A 16,140-nucleotide genomic window follows, 5' to 3' on the forward strand; every position below is an offset into this window, starting at 1 on the left:
GGCAAGAAACATACCTTGACTCCTCTTTCACCTTCACAAGTGTTGGAGGATCAAGTATTTATGAAATCAAAAAAAAGAAAAGAGGAAAAGAAAAACAAGGTTCTAGAGTTAGAGGGTATTGTCTCCTCCAAGGAAGTTGTTCCTAGAAGTCAATTTTTAATAAAACATTTTATCAAGAAATGTCTTCTAGTTGAACAACCTCTTCACCTTCTTAATACTAAAAAGACACTACTCTTAGAAAAGAGTAAGGAGGATAGTGTCTCCTCCAAAAATCTTGTGCAAAAGGAAAGTCACTTTTTAATTCAAAATGATTGCAAAAAGACTTTTCTTCTTCACCTAGATTTTAGCTCTTTTTCTATTGCTGCCACGAACTTAGAGCTTAAGATCCACAACCTAAATAATTTTGAAAATAAAGGATCTCAAGTTCTTAGTTTTGTGAAGAAGAAGTGGACTTCACCTAGTTCTACTTCTTATGCTACTACTTTGGTGGTGCCCAAAGTAGACAGCCATTGTCTCTTTAGGACTTCTCTTACTTTAGTTGTTCTAATAAAGCACCCAACCTTTGTTTTATATTGTTTATTAGATACATCTCATGGTGTCTTATTTTCTATTTTTGATCTTAAGGGAAGTTCAAACTTCTTTGAACTTAACTATACTACTTCCCTTTAAGACCAAATTAGATTCTATGACTTTTCTAAACTCTTTACACCCTCTTCCATGATGTATCTAACATATAATATGATCAAGGGTTGTCTAGGTAGTTTCCTTATTCTATTTACTTTTTTTTCTTGTAGAAGCCTAGGTTACTACATAGGGTACTTTAGGCAAGATATCTTAGTATATAGGACTACTTCATTAGTTTGTTATAGTTTTAGCACTTTCACATTTCTAGGATTTAGTTCTACACTTAGATTACACTATAGTGAGGATTCCATTCTTATATTTAGAGAACCCATCCTTCCTAGTCTAACGATCCTTGCTAGGACTATAGAAGGAATTCCTCATAGGGTGCACTTTCCACATATGTTATATGAATATGTCATCCCTAATGCTTTGTGTTTTGTTGTAGGTGATGCTATCTTTGTGGAAGAACCACTGGATTTGAGGACAAATCCTTTCGAAGGGGGAGGGTATGATGGAAATCTAAACCCCAAGGATCCCTTTGGAAGAAGAAAGACCAAGAAGGGTGAAGGTTGATCTAAGGAGTCTCCATTATACATACTTGTATAGTTGATTTCTTGTACTTTGTATATAGTAGATACTTGTATAGGTATATTTTTGCCTTTGTATTTGTGAGGCACTTTATTTCCTTTTTAGTAGCTATTGTATATTATTTTTAGGGTAGGTTACTTGGACCCTTTGACTCCATTTAACCTAACCTAGAAATACATTCTTTTCTTAGTTTTTCTAGTAGGAGTGGCATTAGCAAATTAGAGAATGTCCATAGTAAGTTAGAGAGTGCTCCTATCAATTTAGCCAAAGGTGGTCCTAGGCTAAAATTTACATATTGGACTCATTTTACTCCTAATTTTTCATAGATTTGATTTAGCTAGGTTTCATTCACATTGAATGAACCTAACTAAACCAAATTAACCATTTTCAAATCGGATGGAGTAATTTAATTCCAAAGAGCCGCCCACCTTAGAAGTGTGTTCACACTTGTGTTCACACTTGTCTTTGGCCGAATTGCTTAAGGTTTTTCTAGCTTGGAAGCTTGAAGCACAAGCTTCTCCTTAGCAATCTTACCAAGCAAGCTAAGTGAGAAGCTTGCTCTTCAAGCCTCTTGACCTTGGACGGTTTAGCTAGACTCAACCATGGTTCCTAGTGAACCATGGTCAAGACTAGCTTGCACTCTAAGCTTCCTACTCCTATATACTTGTAAACCTTACCTTGTAAGACACTTTTGATGTATTGAGAATTCATTTTCTGAAATTGAGTTCAGATTTTCTCTCTTCCAAAAGTCCCTAAACCTCTTTGAGTGCATCCAATTATCTTATCCCTTCCATAGAAGAGTGTGGTGAGAATTGAAGGGGCTTATCTCTTCTTCAAGGAGTGGCGCCTCTTGGGAGAGTTTCTCCACCAACCGTGGTGGTCTTAAGGCCTCCTCCTCCATAGGAGACCTTAACCAAGCATAGGAAGAATCAAGGAGTTCAAGATCTAGGGAGGAGCTTGAAGGAAACTCAACATCAATCCGGGTCTCCAACAAGTTTTTCCAGCACCATTTTTCTTCTTTCTTTTCACACTTTTGATGACTTCGTATGCTCTTCTATGAGTGTAGATGATATATGATATTCCCCGTTGTGAATAGTGGACTTTAGAAGCTTTTCAATATTCTCGTCTGCGTCTAGAATTTGAGTCTCCATCTGAGAGGTAGACTTTGACTTTTCCTTTCGTTTGTTTTGACTCTTCCTTTCGTCTGATCAGTTGTGAAGATGGACGACTTTAATTCCTTCGGAACGTTTCTTCGTCTTGTGTTATTCATGTCTGATATTTTGTTGACCTTCGTATAGTTGACCATTAAGCTTCTTCTGATGTTTGTGTGGACTTCATCCGATACTTAACCAACTTTGGCTTGTTCTTGATTTTAGCCTTGTTTAATGCTTGTCTTGGCTTTTGATCATTATCGTATGATACAGATCACCCAAAGTTCGTTTGGTTTGACCATAGTATATGTAAGGACACATACTTCATTTTTCAGTTCTGCCTGATTTTATATTTATCTGAAATACTAACACACATGTTAGTAATAACAATATATATTATATTTGTCATGTTCAAAACCTTGTTGGGAATTTTCTTCGTCTGACTTAACAAACCTAGGCATAGGGAGTCTTCCAATAAGGAACCCAACATCACTCTTCACTCATTTCATGGCAAGGATAATGTGGAAACATACTTATATTGGGAAATGAAAGTTGAACAACTTTTCTCTTTCCATGGAATAAGTGAAGAAAGGAAGGATTCTTTGGAAACCCTTAGCTTCCAAGGGCATGCCATGTATTGGTGGACCTCCTTAGAAAAAGAAAGAGGAATAAATCATGAGCCCCCAATCCAATATTAGAATGAGCTCCATAGTGCCTTGAGAAGGAGGCATATTCCTCCATACTATGACTGAGAACTCATGGATAAACTTCAAAGATTGAAACAAGGGTCATCTAGTGTGGAAGAATATAGGTAATATATGGAGTTACTAATGATGAGGGTTGGGATAAGGGAAGAAGAGAGGACCACCATCTCAAGATTTCAAAGTGGTCTTAACCTTGAAATAAGAGACAAAGTTGAACTCCTACCATATAGGAATTTGAATGAACTTGTTCAACTTTGTCCTAGAGTGGAACATCAACTTAAAAGAAAAACTTTTCGAAAAGACTCTACTTTCTCTTATTCAAAGAGTTTCAAGAAGGAAGGCCCTCTTCCAAACCTTTTCCAAATGAAAAGGAAAAAAAAAAGATAAAACCTTTCATAGGACATCTTCCAAAGAAACTAAGACAAGTGACATCAAGTGCTTTAAGTTTCTTGGTCGAGGGCACATTGCCTCGCAATGACCAACAAAGAAAACCATGATTTTAAGAGGCCAAGACCATTATAATAGCCTTTATGAAGCTACTTCTTCTTCAAGTGATGAGGAAGAAATCTTAGAATCTGAGGAAGAGACCTACCCTTGTGAAGGAGACTTGTTAAAGGTTAGAAGGCTCCTTGGAAACCAATCTAGTGATTTAGATCAATCCCAAAGAGAGAACTTATTTCATACAAGATGCAAGGTTTTAGAAAATACTTGTTCTCTCATTATGGATAGTGGATCTAGTTGCAATTGCTGTAGTACTAGATTAGTGGACAAGTTAGCCTTAACTACTATACCTCATCCTAAACCTTACAAATTACAATGGATCAATGAGGAATGAGGTATTGTAGTTAACCAATAAGTGAATATACCTATCTCCATTAGCAAATACAAAGATGAAGTTTTATGTGATATAGTGCCATTGGATGCTAGTCATATTCTACTTGGAAGGCCTTGGCAATTTGACAAAAAATCTATTCATGATGGCCTCACCAACAAAATAATTTTCCATCACTTGGGCAAGAAAATTGTGTTGTGTCCTCTATCACCTTCTCAAGTGAGTGAGGACCAACTCAAAATGAAAGTCAAAAGAGAGGATGAAGAAAAAAAAAAAGAAAACAAAAGAAAAGAAAGACCATCCCCTAAACAATAAAGAAGGGGAAGAGAAGGTACCAAGTTTAGAGGTAAGTGTCCCCTTTAAAGAAGTTGTTCACAACAATCATTTATCCCTCAAAAATGACATTAAGAAAACACTCACTAGTACACAAAGGGTGTTTTACGTCGTGTATTTTGACCCTTTTACGTCGGAAAAGGGTCCGACGTTAATACGGGAGTCGTAAATTTACGTCGCCACTGGAAGACGACGTAAATTTACGTCGGGAAATTTTTGCAGACCGACGTAAAAAGGGTCAAAATCGTGCCACAAATTTACGTCGGACGTGGCCTTGTCCGACGTAAATTTACGTCGGTCATTGCAAGGCCCGACGTAAATTTACGTCGGACAACGCCATGTCCGACGTAAATTGTGGCAGTTTTTTTTTTAAAAACGTTTGTAAATTGATATACCCAACACCTGCATATAAATATAATCCAGAATACCAAATCTAAACCAGGCAGTCCAGAATAGAAATTCAAATTGTATTTCAAAATTGAATGACAAAAAGAAAATAATATATAAATCTTAAAAAACATAAATTATGACAATGTAAATCCTATTATCCTAAAAAAGCTATAAAACATGTTTGTCAATGCTATCTAAATAACTAACTATCAAACTATAAACATAATATCTAACTAACTAAACTTAGAAAAAAAGTTGCCCATTGTTCTCTTATCTTGAGCATCTCATCTTCGGGCAATGGAGATGGATCTTGAAAGACCTGAAAGGGTAATTTAAGTGTCATTAATATGCAATGTTAATTATTCTAAAGGTAAATATAGTTAAATAAATTTTGATATGAATTACCTGCGCCCAAGAATCAATAATACCCGCAGAAACTATGGCTTTCATCCAATACATGATGTAATAGCCACATTCAAACGAGTCTTGTTGCTTATTACACTAAAATGAGAAACAAATAACTATTAATTCCAAAGTCAATAAATTTAAATATTATTGACTGTATGAATTAATTTGCTAACCTTAGGGTATATGAAATGCAATGACTTTGATGATCTGGCTCTTCCACTTAATATATTAGCTCCAGACACGATTCTAATTAATTGAAATAAAAATAAATGTTAGCCAATATATATAATTACAGTGTTAAAACATAATGAAAAAATTTAGTTACCCATGTAATTGGCTTTTAATTTCCTGGCTTGGTTTTCGATGAAGTGAACAAAACCACACCACGGTATATTCCTTAGGAATGATTACCATTAACTGCCAATGAGACCTACATTGTATGACAAACAAATCAGTTAAAAAATTACCATGATTAAAAAATCAATTAAAAAACTAACCCGTCAATGTATGGAGCCATGTATATATGTCTTCTTGAGTCACTCATCCATGTTTGCATATATTGTTGGATCTGGACCTGAGTGTTTCCTGATTTTTGGATGGATTGAGGCTCAATAAATCCATATACTTCTGCTTGTGCTTGCTCCACACTCAATTTGTCCATGTACCTAACACAAATAATTATTATAAGTTAAATGTAATTATTGTAAATTTAGACTCATAAAAGAAAATATGACTTACATGGCCCACAACTGTATGATAGATATATTTAACATGGAGGTTCCCCCAACAATCTCTAATGCATCAGGCAGAGATATGTATAGTGGAACATCAGAGCTATCAACTCCAAAAACTCTAATGTCCCACTGCAATTGAATTGGTTGCTTCTTTAATCGTGGTAATTTGATTAGAAGCTTAGATATGGGATCATCCTCAGCTTCTGCGATATTAGCATCATGAACATGAGGTTCTCTCATGACCTCCTTACCACGATCGATAAAATCCTAAAGAAATAATGAAAATTAGTTAAACAATAATAGAATTATAAGAATCTAAAAGAGCAATAATATAATTACCTTTGCCCGTGCTGAAAGCGGCATGACCAAACATTTTGGCCAAGCTAAGAATGTGCCGGTTGCCTGCCCCACTAGTTGAACCTCTGTATTGGGCAAAGGCACTGGAGCAGCAGCATCTTGAACTTGGTCAACCACAACCCGTGTCCAGTCTGGCTGTAGAGGGACACCATGGATGGTTGAGCCACCCTCAAATACTCGGCCAATAGCCACTAACCGTGGGGGGTCATCCTCAACATATAACTCGCACTGGTTTGGTACATCAGTGTGAGCATGTTCCCCTGAGAAATTTGGAGCAGCACAACTCCCTTTAGTGCTGACTCGAACACCATCATGAGCAACTGCAGTTTGTTGCTGAGAACGAGCCAAAAGTTCAAACTTCTCTTCAAACTGTTTTTCAATATTCTTTAGTTTCTCTTCAAACTGCATCTCCAATCTCTGCTCCAATTTCTGTATAACCTCTTGACTGTAAGAGTCGACAGTGCGCCTCGATGATCGGCCACCAAAGAAATCTCGGTGGCTCCAAGAACCACCAACACCACGCACACGACCTCCGTGCTCTGGCTTTCCTATGGCCGTTGTGAGGATATCATTCCGACCATCGGAAACAAATGAGCCTTGGGTGCTCTGCTCAACTAAATCCTCCTGCAACAATAAGGAAGATTAAAAAATCTTATGAATTAAATGAGTTGAAATGAAGAGTCTTAATTTGTATATTTTTACTTACTATTTTATTAGCAATGACCCTTGCAGACTCAGAAGTCATTTGCCCATCTGGTTTTGTCCGGGCTGCTATCCACATCTCATGGCGGGGAGGTGACTCCACACGGTCAGCATCCTCAACCCCTGCTGCCTGTGCCCTAGCCTTCTTCATTTGCTTTTTTTTTCTTTCATATCCCCCTCTTGACAATAGATGGGGTGCATCATTCTTGGCTTGTCGTTCTTGGGCAACTATTCTTTTAGCCTGCAATAATACAAAAAAAAATGAGATAAATTAAAATATACCTTAAGTATTTGTGTCAATGTAAAAGTTATCGATAACTAACCTGCCACGAAGGGTCCAATCGAGTGGCACAAAATTGCATCCACTCCTCATCAGTGATCTGGTACTTTAGACAGGGAGTCTCATTTTGGCGCTCTCCAAATACATACTCCCGTGTCAAGAAAGTCTTGAAGTCTCTCCACCTGCTGGCAAGGGCAGATAACATCTTCCTCCTCATGCCCTCAGTGTTGGGAATGTCAAAATTTTGCTATGAAAATAACAACAAATAATAAATAATGTATTTAAGTTATATAATATTGAAAGGATGTGAAAGTATATACCTGAATATCCTGCCACATGAGGTTCTTGTCAACCTCCTGAACGTCATCCCATGATGGAATGATAATAGAAACATGTCGTCGAGCTAGGACTCCCAAATAGCTCTTAAACTTGGCAGCATTTGGGCCTGATGCCTTGCCAGAACGAGGATCCACCTCAACCGATGTCCTCTCCTTGGCAATGCGCCCAGCTGTCAACCCAGACAATCGAGTGACAGATCTACCTTCCCTCCTTCCACTGCCAGACCCAGAATCCTCCATAATCCTGAAAAAATTAAACTGTCATTATTAAAACAATGAATTAATTGAATAGACAAATAAAGTAAAAAAGATAATAACAATATAGCAACAAAATAACTAATAAAAAAACAAATAATACATAAACAGAAACCTATTAGGTTGGAATGTTTTCCCATATTCCTTCAGCATGATCACTTCGAATAGCATGTATTTCGTCCATTTCATTGTCCGCAATAGGACCAAATGATCTGCTTGAAAAAGACGGTGTCTCATGCATATCTAGAGACTCATCTTCGTGAGTTCCATGCATGGTTCTTCCTTCGAGGACCACTGACCATTTCTCATTACATGGATCATTTACATAAAAAATTTGTCTTGCTTGATATGCCATAATAAAAGGTTCATCCTTATAGCCGACCTTATTCAAATCAACCAAAGTAAACCCTAAATCATCTGTCCGCACACCTGTATTGCCATCAACCCATTTACACTTGAACACAGGCACTCTAAACGTAACATAATCAATTTCCCATATGTCTTCTATGACTCCGAAATAACTCATGGATGCTGTAATGGGATTTTTATCTTTTGAACTAGCAAAGTGCACAGCCTCAGCCTGAATTGTAACCCCACTATTTTGTACTCTACTTTTGTCATCTTCTGTTTTTGTATAGAAACAATATTTGTTAATGTCATACCCACCAAATGTAATGACATCATTGTTAGGCCCACGCGCGAGTCTCAAAAGTGTATCAGAAGCATTAACCTCACCATAAACCTTTTTCTTAAACCAAGCTAAAAAACTCTTGTTATGTTCATTCAATACCCATTTCTCAGTCATCCGAGGGTGTGCTATCTTGATTTCATCTATGTGTTCTGATATGTAAGGAATTACTTCATCAGTGTTGTTCAATATGTACAAATGTGCTTGGTCAACTTCTGTTCGACTCACAGTTCTAATCTTTAAACTTCGACTACCCTTACCAAATTGTTTCCCATCATGTCGAGTCTTGGGAATTCCTATTGGTTCTGATTTCGACATGTACCCAGAACAAAACTCAATGGCTTCTTCTGCAATGTACCTCTCCACAATAGAGGCTTCTGGGCGGTATTGATTCTTGACATATCCTTTTAAGATCTTCATATATCTCTCAACAGGGTACATCCATCTAAGATAAACTGGGCCACACAATCGAATCTCCCTAACCAAATGAACTATCAAATGCACCATGATATCAAAAAATGAAGGTGGAAAATACATTTCCAATTGACACAAGATTGTGATTGCTTCATTTTCTAACTCATCTAACTTTATAGGGTCAATTACTTTGTTGCAAATGGCATTGAAGAATAAACACAATCGAGTAATAGCAACTCTAACAGAAGATGGTAAAATGTTACGAATAGCCACAGGCAAAAGTTGTTGCATTAACACATGACAATCGTGAGACTTTAAACCAATTAACTTCAAATCTTGCATAGACACCAGACTCTTAACATTTGAGGAGTACCCTTGTGGAACTTTCACACTGCTTAAGCACTCACAAAAGCTTTTTTTTTCTTTCTTTGATAGAGTATGACAAGCTGGAGGCAAGTAAGTGCGTCTTCCAATAGACTGAGGATGCAACTCATAACGTATACCCATGTCCACCAAATCTTGTCGTGCTTTCACTCCATCTTTAGTCTTTCCTTTGATGTTTAGCAATGTCCCAATTACACTATCACAAACATTTTTCTCCACATGCATCACATCTATGCAGTGTCTAACATCTAACTTGCACCAGTAAGGAAGATTAAAGAATATTGATCGTTTCTTCCAGATATTTCTCTCAGTTGACTTCTTTTGCGTCTTTCCGAACACAATGTTAATGTTCTTCACCCGTTGATATACTTCTTCACCATTGCGCGGTGTCGAGGCAATTTCATCCTCTTGACTTCCATTGAATGCTTTCTTCAATCTACGGTATGGATGACTACGAACAAGAAACTTACGATGCCTAGTGTACGCAGTCTTTTGCCCATGTTTCAATTGGGTATAACTTGTGTTTTCTTCACATATAGGACATGCATAATGACCCTTCACACTATACCCACTCAGGTTACCATATGCTGGAAAATCATTTATTGTGCAAAATAACATTGCACGCATGGTAAATTTTTCTTCACGATATGCATCAAACACCTCCACTCCTGTGTCCCATAACATTTTCAAGTCATCAATCAATGGACTAAGATACACATCTATGTCATTTCCTGGTTGTCGGGGACCTGATATCATCATAGACAACATAATATATTTTCTCTTCATGCATAGCCAAGGAGGCAAATTATAAATGACCAACAAAACTGGCCATGAACTGTGTTTACTACTTAAGTTCCCATAAGGATTCATGCCATCTGTAGCTAAACCAATTCTCAAGTTTCTTGACTCTGCACCAAATTCTGGAAATGTTTCATCAATCCTCTTCCATTGCGGAGAATCAGCTGGATGTCGAAGAAAGTTGTCACATTTTCTACCATTTTCATGCCATGTGAGGTTTTTTGCATCTTCTTTAATGGCAAACAATCTTTTAAACCTAGGTATTATTGGCAAATACCATAAGACCTTAGCAGGGGGACCCTCTATTTCTTCCTCACCATTACTTCCATCAGTTTTCTTTTTGAACCGCGACAATCCACATGTGGGACACACTTTCAGTGTAGCAAAATCATTTGTATATAATATGCAATCATTAGGGCACGCGTGTATCTTCTTATACTCCAAACCCATTGGACATAGTATCTTTTTTGCCTCATAGTTGCGATTAGGTAACGTGTTATCTTCTGGAAGCATCTCCTTCAATAACTCCAACAATTCTGTGAAACTTTTATCAGTCCAACCATTTCTTGCTTTTAAACTAAACAATTTTAAAGTTGCTGATAATCTTGTAAACATACTGCATCCTGGGTATAATGGTTGCTCAAAATCAGACTTTAAGGTATCATACACATGTGCTTTTTCAAAATTTTCTTCACCAACATCACGTATCATCTCTTCTAAGTTATCGTTCATCCCTTCAAAATTTTCAGTTGTTGACATTGTTGGAATGTCTAATATTTCTCCGTGCCATGTCCATACTGTATAACTCTTCACAATACCATATATAAACAGGTGATCACGTATTTCTCCAACTTCTTGACGTATCTGATTCAAACATCGAACACATGGACAATAATATGCCCCTTTGATGGGTTTCCCATTTTCTCTTGCAAATTGTAAGAACTCTTCAACTCCATTTCTGTACTCTTGACTAATGCGACTTGCATTCATCCAACTTCGATTCATTATCTATATATTAACACAAATTAACTATTGACTCAGTTATTCATAATTTTTTTAACCTAAACTACAACCCTAAAAAAGTCTCTTCTTTAATGCATCTGGAACGGCCGTACTGAAACTAGAACGGGACGTTCCAGATCAACAAATTACAACTAAAAAAATTCCAGCAGAACGGGCCGTTCTCCATGCGGTACGACCCGTACTGCTTGCAGAACGACCCGTTCTGCAAGGAGAACGGCCCGTTCTGCAAGGAGAACGGCCCGTTCTGCAAGGAGAACGGCCCGTTCTGCAAGGAGAACGGCCCGTTCTGCAAGGAGAACGGCCCGTTCTCCTTGCAGAACGGCCCGTTCCAGAGGAACAAATAGCAAAAAAAAACCAAATAAATTACAGGGACAACAAACTAACCTCAAACGACCAACGTGCTGACACTTACAAACTTGGATACGTTGAATGTAGCCGTAAACGCAGAGGGAGACTCAAGTAATTCAGAGGATTTCGTATAAACTGTGAGCGCGGGAATGAAAATGGGACCTTGGGGGCAATATAGGAGAACTATTACGTCGGATAAGGCGTCGCCGACGTAAATTTACGTCGCCCTTGTTGAACTCCGACGTAAATTTACGTCGGATTTGGGTGGGACCGACGTAAATTTACGTCGGACTACAGGGAACCGACGTAAATTTACGTCGGAATAGTGGTACCCGACGTAAATTAACGTCGGATTGGAGGTACCCGACGTAAATTACCTAATTTACGTCGGTCTAAGAGAGGTCCGACGTAAATTAGTCTCCACTTATTTACGAAACTGCCACCGCATTTTTACAACGTCGGTGTTTGTGGTTTGCGACGTAAATTGGGTGACGTAAATACCCTTTTTTGCACTAGTGACTTTTGCTTGAACAAACTTTGTACCTTCTATATTTCAAAGAGACACTAGCTGCCACTTGTCATGAGCTTGAGTCTCTACCTCAAGAGGTTCAAAAACTTTTGAAAGAGTTTGATGACCTATTTCTTTAAGAAGTTCCAAGTGGACTTCCACCTTTAAGAGGAATAGAACATCCAATGGACCTCATACCAGGTGCTAGTCTTCCAAATAGGCCCACCTATAGGACTAACCCTCAAGAGACCAAAGAGATAGAGTCTCAAGTTGATGACTTGTTGAAGAAGGGTTAGGTTCAAAAGAGCCTTAACCTTTGTGTCGTCCCCGTTCTTTTGGTGCCAAAGAAAGATGGCAAATGGAGGATGTGCACCGATCCTATGGCCATCAATAACATTACAATAAAGTATAGGCACCCAATCCCTAGGCTAGATGATATGTTGGACGAATTGCATGGAGCCATCATATTTTCCAAGATTGACCTTAAAAGTGGTTATCACCAAATTCGAATTAAAGAGGGTGATGAGTGGAAAACTGCTTTTAAGACCAAATTTGGTTTGTATGAGTGGCTATTGATGCCCTTTGGTCTCACTAATGCCCCTAGCACTTTCATGCGTCTAATGAATCATATTCTTAGGGATTGCATAGGAAAGTTTGTGTTAGTTTACTTTAATGACATTCTTGTATATAGCAAGACCTTAGATGAGCATCTTAGACATCTAAGGGAAGTCTTAATAATTCTTAGGGACAACCACCTCTATGCCAACTTTGAGAAATGTAACTTTTTGTCAAAATCAAGTCAATTTCTTAGGATTCAAAGTCGATAAAGAGGGAGTGCATGTTGACCCCGAGAAAATAAAAGCCATCCAAGATTGGCCCACCAGAAAAAGTGTTGGAAAAGTTAGAAGCTTTCATGGTTTAGCAAGCTTCTATAGAAGATTTGTGAAAGACTTCTCCACACTTGAATCCCCTTTTAATGAGCTTGTTAAGAAGGATGTACCTTTCATTTGGGGTGAAGCCCAAGAAAAAGCCTTCCAAACTCTAAAAGAAAAACTCACCAATGCACCCATTCTAACCCTTCCAAATTTTTCTCAAACCTTTGAGCTAGAATGTGATGCATCCGGTTTTGGAATAGGTGTCGTGCTACTTCAAGGGGGTCATCCCATTGCCTATTTTAGTGAAAAACTCCATGGGGCCACCTTGAATTATCCCACCTATGACAAAGAGTTGTATGCCCTTATTAGAGCCCTCCAAGTTTGGGAGCACTACTTGGTGACTAAGGAATTCATTATTCATATCGATCATGAGTCACTCAAGTATATTAGAGGGCAAGGGAAATTAAACAAAAGGCACGCTAAATGGGTTGAATTTCTTGAACAATTCCCTTATATTATCAAGTACAAAAAAGTAAAGAATAATGTAGCAGCCGATGCTCTTTCTAGGAGGCATACATTACTCTTCTCGTGAGGGTCTCAAATCCTTGGATTTGATAATCTAAAGGAATTGTATGAACTTGATCAAAATTTCCAATCCATCTTTGCTAAATACCTCGAAAAGCATTTTGATGGATTTTACTTACTAGAGGGGTACCTTTTTAGGATGGGAAAACTTTGCATACCTCAAGGATTCATTAGAAAGCTTTTGGTCAAGGAAAGTCATGAAGGGGGACTCACGGGCCACTTTGCGGTTGATAAAACCCTAAGTCTTTTAAAATCAAAATTTTATTGGCCACGCGTGAGAATAGATGTCCAAAGGAATTCTTCTAAATTCATTACTTGTCTCCAAGCCAAATCTAGAGTAATGCCTCATGCACTCTATACACCCCTTCCTATAACTAGCTCCCATTAGGTTGACATTAGTATGGATTTCGTGCTTGATCTCCCAAGAACCCAAAGGGGATTTGATTCTATCTTTGTGGTAGTGGATCGTTTTAGTAAGATGGCTCATTTTATACCATGCCACAAAGTAGATGATGCTAGCTATATTGCTAAGCTTTTCTTCAAGGAAGTGGTTCATTTACATGGTTTACCCAAGACTATTGTGTCTGATAGGGATGCAAAGTTCCTAAGTCACTTTTGGAAAGTATTATGGGAAAAACTAAAAACCAAGCTTGTTTATTCCACTACGTGTTACCCACAAACTGATGGGCAAACTGAAGTGGTGAATAGATCCCTATCCACATTATTAAGGGTCATATTAAAAGGGAATAAGAAAACTTGGGATGACTGTCTACTCCATATAGAGTTTTCCTAATAGGGTAGTCCACAAAACTACTAATCTATCCCCTTTGGAGGTTGTATATGGCTTTAACCCTCTCGCTCCTCTTGACTTACTACCACTCCCTAATACTACTTCTTTGTGAAATATTAAGGGCTGATTTTATAAAGAAATACCATGAAAATCTCAAGAGCCAAATTGAGAAACAAACCCAAAAATATGCTAAATATAACAACAAAGGGAGGAAAAAGGTGACTTTTAAAGTTGGGTATTGGGTTTGGCTTCATTTGAGAAAGGAGAGATTCCCCACTCAAAGGATGTCAAAACTCAACCCTAGGGAAGATGGACCTTTCCAAGTTCTCCAAAAGATAAGGATGTCAAAACTCAACCCTAGGGAAGATGGACCTTTCCTAGTTCTCCAAAAGATTAATGGTAATGCATACATCTTAGATCTTCCCTCCGATAATGTAGTTAGTTCCTCATTTAATGTCTGTGATATTACACCTTTTCTAGGAACTAGTGATATGGATGAACTTGAAGATTTGAGGTCAAATCCTTCTCAAGAAAAGGGGATGATGGAGGACCACCCTTGGAGCTTCATGTGGGACCCATTACTAGGTCCATGGCTAGGGGAATGGAGGAAGATGAAGGAGACACCATGCCTAGAGCCATACTCATCATGAGTGTGGAGTATTGATCCATCTCCTAGGCCCATTTTGAGTAGTATAGGATTTTATTGCTTTATTTCCTTTTTTACCCTTGTATTTTGGGGTACTTTAGATGATAGGATTTTATTTTTTATTTTCGTTTATCCTTTGTATTATGGGAAAATTAGCTTAGGATTTATTTTAGGACTTAAACCTTGACTTGTGAGGTCAAAGTCCACTTTTTCTATTTTTAGGTCAAAGGGTATTTTAGTCTTTTAGGAGTAAGGGAACCCACACATCATCTAGGGTTCATTTAGGTTGCATTTAGCTTGCATTTGGGCTTGCATTACACGGCCATGCAACCTTAAATGCAACCCTAGATGCTTTCCTACTCCTATATATACCCTTAGCCTACCACCTTGTACACACTTTGGAATATATGAATTTGAGTAAGCATTTTTGCCTCAAATCCTCTCCTTAGTCACCTAGGTTTACACGGCCTAACCCTCCCCTCTCCTTCTTGAGTGAGTTTAGGGTTTATTTGAGTGGCCTTCACCCTTGCCTAGTGAAATGAGCCAACCTTGAGCCTTCTAAACACCTTCCACCTTCATTTTTCCTTATTCCCCCACCTTTAACCCCTCACGCCCATTCTCTTTTTTCTCCACCCTTGAAGGAACGTCCATCACTTAAAGTCATCATCTTGGCCGTGATAAGGAGTTTCTCTTCACTTTGGATGTGTTTGGTCCTCCCATGATGGAAGGAGTCCATCAGTTTATCTTGGAGATAAAGAGCTAGGAAAGTTGAGGATAATTTCTTCCAGTAATACGAACAGTGGAGAAGTGAGAAAAGGGTGTCTAATGCAATTGGACTCACCCTTATAGAAGAGAGTACCCAGCAAAGACATGTCGATGCCTTAACCAAGAGGTTGGAAATTCTTGAGGCTTAAGCAAAAGCTTATGGTCTTCAGATTCTCTATCGAGAGTCTTCTAGATCTTATAAGAGTCATTTCTCTCGCTTCAGAAGCTTCTCATCTTTCAACTCAATGTCTTCTAGATCCTCTAAGGGTCACTTCTCTCACTTTAGAAGCTTCTCGTCTTTGAAATCTTCAACTTAGAGTCTTTTAGATCTTCTGAGGGTCAATTTTTTCGCTTTAGAAGCTTTCCGTCTTCGGATCCTCAACCCGGACAAAAACTGGTGTCTACAACATTGAAACCACATTAAGTACTACTCTTAAGACTAATATTAGATTATATGATAGTTTGATCAAGACTTTTAGACTTATCATTTCACCAAATTCTTACATACATCTAATAAATCACATGCTTAAGAGTTGTTTAGGAAGTTTTCTAATATTTTTTAGCTTGCTTAGTTGTAGGCGCCTAGGTCACTACATAGAGTATCTTAGGCAAGATATCTT

General features: G+C 38.1%; 2 protein-coding genes across 2 annotated transcripts; both read right to left on the minus strand.

Moving 5' to 3' along the window:
* Positions 1–4,321: 4,321 nt before the first annotated feature.
* Positions 4,322–7,820, minus strand: LOC145952763 (uncharacterized). The gene is made up of 10 exons (XM_083065728.1): positions 7,424–7,820; positions 7,147–7,350; positions 6,828–7,064; positions 6,104–6,745; positions 5,769–6,031; positions 5,528–5,695; positions 5,356–5,460; positions 5,204–5,276; positions 5,028–5,123; positions 4,322–4,941 (listed from the first exon to the last, which is right to left on the minus strand). The coding sequence occupies exons 1-10, from the start codon at positions 7,679–7,681 to the stop codon at positions 4,852–4,854; spliced, it is 2,136 nt and encodes a 711-aa protein (XP_082921854.1). The 5' UTR covers positions 7,682–7,820; the 3' UTR covers positions 4,322–4,851.
* On the minus strand, positions 7,555–11,329 carry LOC145952762 (uncharacterized). Its single transcript, XM_083065727.1, has 2 exons — positions 7,812–11,329; positions 7,555–7,685 (listed from the first exon to the last, which is right to left on the minus strand). The coding sequence occupies exon 1, from the start codon at positions 10,983–10,985 to the stop codon at positions 7,815–7,817; it is 3,171 nt and encodes a 1,056-aa protein (XP_082921853.1). The 5' UTR covers positions 10,986–11,329; the 3' UTR covers positions 7,555–7,685; positions 7,812–7,814.
* Positions 11,330–16,140: the final 4,811 nt, after the last annotated feature.

The sequence above is a fragment of the Cajanus cajan genome, chromosome 10 (assembly GCF_000230855.2).
Source record: "Cajanus cajan strain Asha chromosome 10, NIPB_CcT2T_4, whole genome shotgun sequence".
In the NCBI taxonomy this organism is placed as follows: domain Eukaryota; kingdom Viridiplantae; phylum Streptophyta; class Magnoliopsida; order Fabales; family Fabaceae; genus Cajanus; species Cajanus cajan.